A 2,612-nucleotide genomic window follows, 5' to 3' on the forward strand; every position below is an offset into this window, starting at 1 on the left:
GAGAAGACAACAAAGGAAACGTCTTTTGGCAAAATAAATTGAGACTATTCTATAAGACAATATCCTAAGATTCTAACCGATAAATTATAAAAGTCAAACAAATTTGGCTGTTGGATTGAAGTTTTTTTTCCTATAAAAAACCAGTGAAGTTTCCTATTATATATAGATTCACATATTGTTATGTAAAACTATTACGCATCCGTTAATTTGTGCCAAAAAACAGTAACCGACAAAAAAACTGAATTAAATTCAATAAATGAAAACGTTTTGATTGAAATTAATAAGTTGACTAGTAAAAGGGGAAAAGTGGTTTAAGGGACGACCAAGTTAAGTAGCCGCCGGAGAAGAAAAAAAACATCTCCTCCTTTTTTTCTTTTTTAAATTTCTTCATTAATATTAATTGCTCAAAGATTCTCCTCATACCAAAAAGCGCGACTTTTCCTGGTTTCCGATGTTACCCTCGCAGCCGCAAGATCGCCATCTCGGAGCTCCGGGTCCTAGCGGCGGCGGCGGCGGTGGTGGAGATGAGCTCATTAGAACGTACAAGGGTTGGAAAGGAGATAACGTGAGCTTCTCTGTCTCTTGTTATGATTTCGTTTTCTGGGTCCGTTAGATTAAAGAGCCTTTTGAGTAAGATCTGAATCGAAAGCTTCTCTCTTTCGGTGGAATCTAATCATAATCTCTCTTTTTCTGGGAATTTATTGGTGCAGCTTTCTTGATTTGACTTTGAAGTTGTTTTCATTTTTCAGGTGTTCTGCTTTGGAGGAAGGCTTGTGTTTGGACCCGATGCTCGGACTATACTCATCACCATCTTCTTGATCACTGCTCCTGTCACTATCTTCTGCGTTTTCGTTGGCAGAAAGTTTATTGATGACTATCCTCACCATCGAGGAGTATCAGTTCTCGCCATAGCTGTTGGTCTTAATTTACTGGTGAGTCCAAATGTTAGTTCCCTCCCTCATCCTGGCCTCGAAATGATACTAAAGTATTTCAACCTCCACAGGATCTAGTATTTCTGTTTATAACCTCGGGGCGAGACCCTGGAATCATACCGCGTAATCTGTATCCTCCTGAGCCAGAGAGTAACGGAGAGCCACGTCTTGCTCATACTCCTACTCAGACCCGGTTGCCTCGGACAAAAGAAATGCTTGTGAATGGAATCACTGTCAAGATCAAATACTGTGACACCTGCATGCTTTACAGACCGCCCCGTGCTTCTCACTGCTCCATATGCGATAACTGCGTTGAGAAATTTGACCATCACTGTCCATGGCTTGGTCAATGCATTGGATTGGTAATGGCTCTTTAACCAAATCGTCTTTGTTATATCTCTGAATTCGCTTTTTATCTTTTGTTTAAAATGCAGAGAAACTACAGGTTCTACTTCATGTTTGTATTGTGCTCGGCTCTTCTCTGCATTTATGTCCATGTGTTTTGCTGGATCTACGTCAAGAGGATTATGGATGGTGAGAAGATAAGCATCTGGAAGGCGCTTATCAAGACTCCTGCTTCCATCGCCCTAATACTCTACTCTTTTGTCTCTGTCTGGTTCGTTGGTGGGCTTACTGGCTTCCACTTGTACCTAATCGGTACCAATCAGGTAAAGCTCTTGTTTCATTACAAAACCGTTTGAATAATGTAGCTTCTTGCTAACATTCGCTCTCTGTTGTGGGTTTTTGCAGTCAACTTACGAAAACTTTAGGTATCGGTATGATAGACATGAGAACCCTTTCAACAAAGGGATAGTTGGGAACTTCATGGAAGTGTTCTGCACAAAGGTTCCCTTATCTAAGAACAGTTTCAGAGCAAAGGTACCAAAGGAGCCAGCGATCCCACCAAGGATAGTAAACGGAGCCATGTCAAGCCCGAGCTTGCAGAAAGTTTCCCACGACATAGAGATGGGGAGAAAACCTGTGTGGCACGAGACGGTAGAAGAAGAGCTCGGTGACTTGGAAAAGGACATGGAAACAACGGTTACATCGAGGGATTTGAGCAGAATGCTTCCACCAGAAGAATCTGAAGGGCGTGGGATTATGCATTCAAGAGAGTCGAGCAGGGGAAGGAGAGGAGGTAGCTGGGAATTCTCAAGCCGTGTTAACGAAGATTTAAGAACAAGAGATGAGTCTGTGTCGATAAGAGTTGGTGAAGATAGCTCAGAGTCTTCAGGCAATGTTGCTTCCAGATAAATTACAGGTTGAGATATCTGATGCAGCAACATTTAGAAGCAGAACTGGAACTGGTATAGCACGGTTATAGTCTCCGGTTTACGCCAATTACACTATTAAAAAAGCCTAAGAAAAAGATCAATCAAGATTTTGATTCATTCAGGTTTGCTTGTTTGTTTACATCACTGTAACGAGTTTGTGTAAAGTAAATGTTTTATTTGACAAGAAAGCTTTTTAAATTATTGGTACAAAACATACAGTCACAGACCAAGGTAACAAACAATATAGGCATTTACGTACCTTCGGTTTACTTGAGAAAGCATCTGAGAGTAACCTTTTAATAGTGTTTTGTAAACTGTACCGGCCAACTATGATTCTTTCATTTAACTGAGTTCAGGTTTGTACTAGAACTGGATTTAATTGGAATCAGTAATAACAGTGAAAACC

General features: G+C 40.7%; 1 protein-coding gene across 1 annotated transcript; it reads left to right on the top strand.

The window, feature by feature from the left end:
* Positions 1-451: 451 nt before the first annotated feature.
* Positions 452-2,186, top strand: DHHC1 (probable protein S-acyltransferase 5). The gene is made up of 5 exons (NM_001302059.1): positions 452-565; positions 750-932; positions 1,004-1,294; positions 1,367-1,600; positions 1,683-2,186. The coding sequence occupies exons 1-5, from the start codon at positions 452-454 to the stop codon at positions 2,184-2,186; spliced, it is 1,326 nt and encodes a 441-aa protein (NP_001288988.1).
* The last annotated feature ends 426 nt before the right edge of the window (positions 2,187-2,612 follow it).

The sequence above is a fragment of the Brassica rapa genome, chromosome A06 (assembly GCF_000309985.2).
Source record: "Brassica rapa cultivar Chiifu-401-42 chromosome A06, CAAS_Brap_v3.01, whole genome shotgun sequence".
NCBI classification, from domain to species: domain Eukaryota; kingdom Viridiplantae; phylum Streptophyta; class Magnoliopsida; order Brassicales; family Brassicaceae; genus Brassica; species Brassica rapa.

What these genes read in the sequence shown, in the direction of transcription:
- DHHC1 (NM_001302059.1), top strand. Translation starts at nt 452, where the DNA reads ATGTTACCCTCGCAGCCGCAAGATCGCCATCTCGGAGCTCCGGGTCCT. An exon ending in CTGTTGGTCTTAATTTACTG is followed by an intron (nt 933 to 1,003) that starts GTGAGTCCAAAT and finishes CAACCTCCACAG; the next exon opens with GATCTAGTATTTCTGTTTAT. An exon ending in ACCTAATCGGTACCAATCAG is followed by an intron (nt 1,601 to 1,682) that starts GTAAAGCTCTTG and finishes GGGTTTTTGCAG; the next exon opens with TCAACTTACGAAAACTTTAG.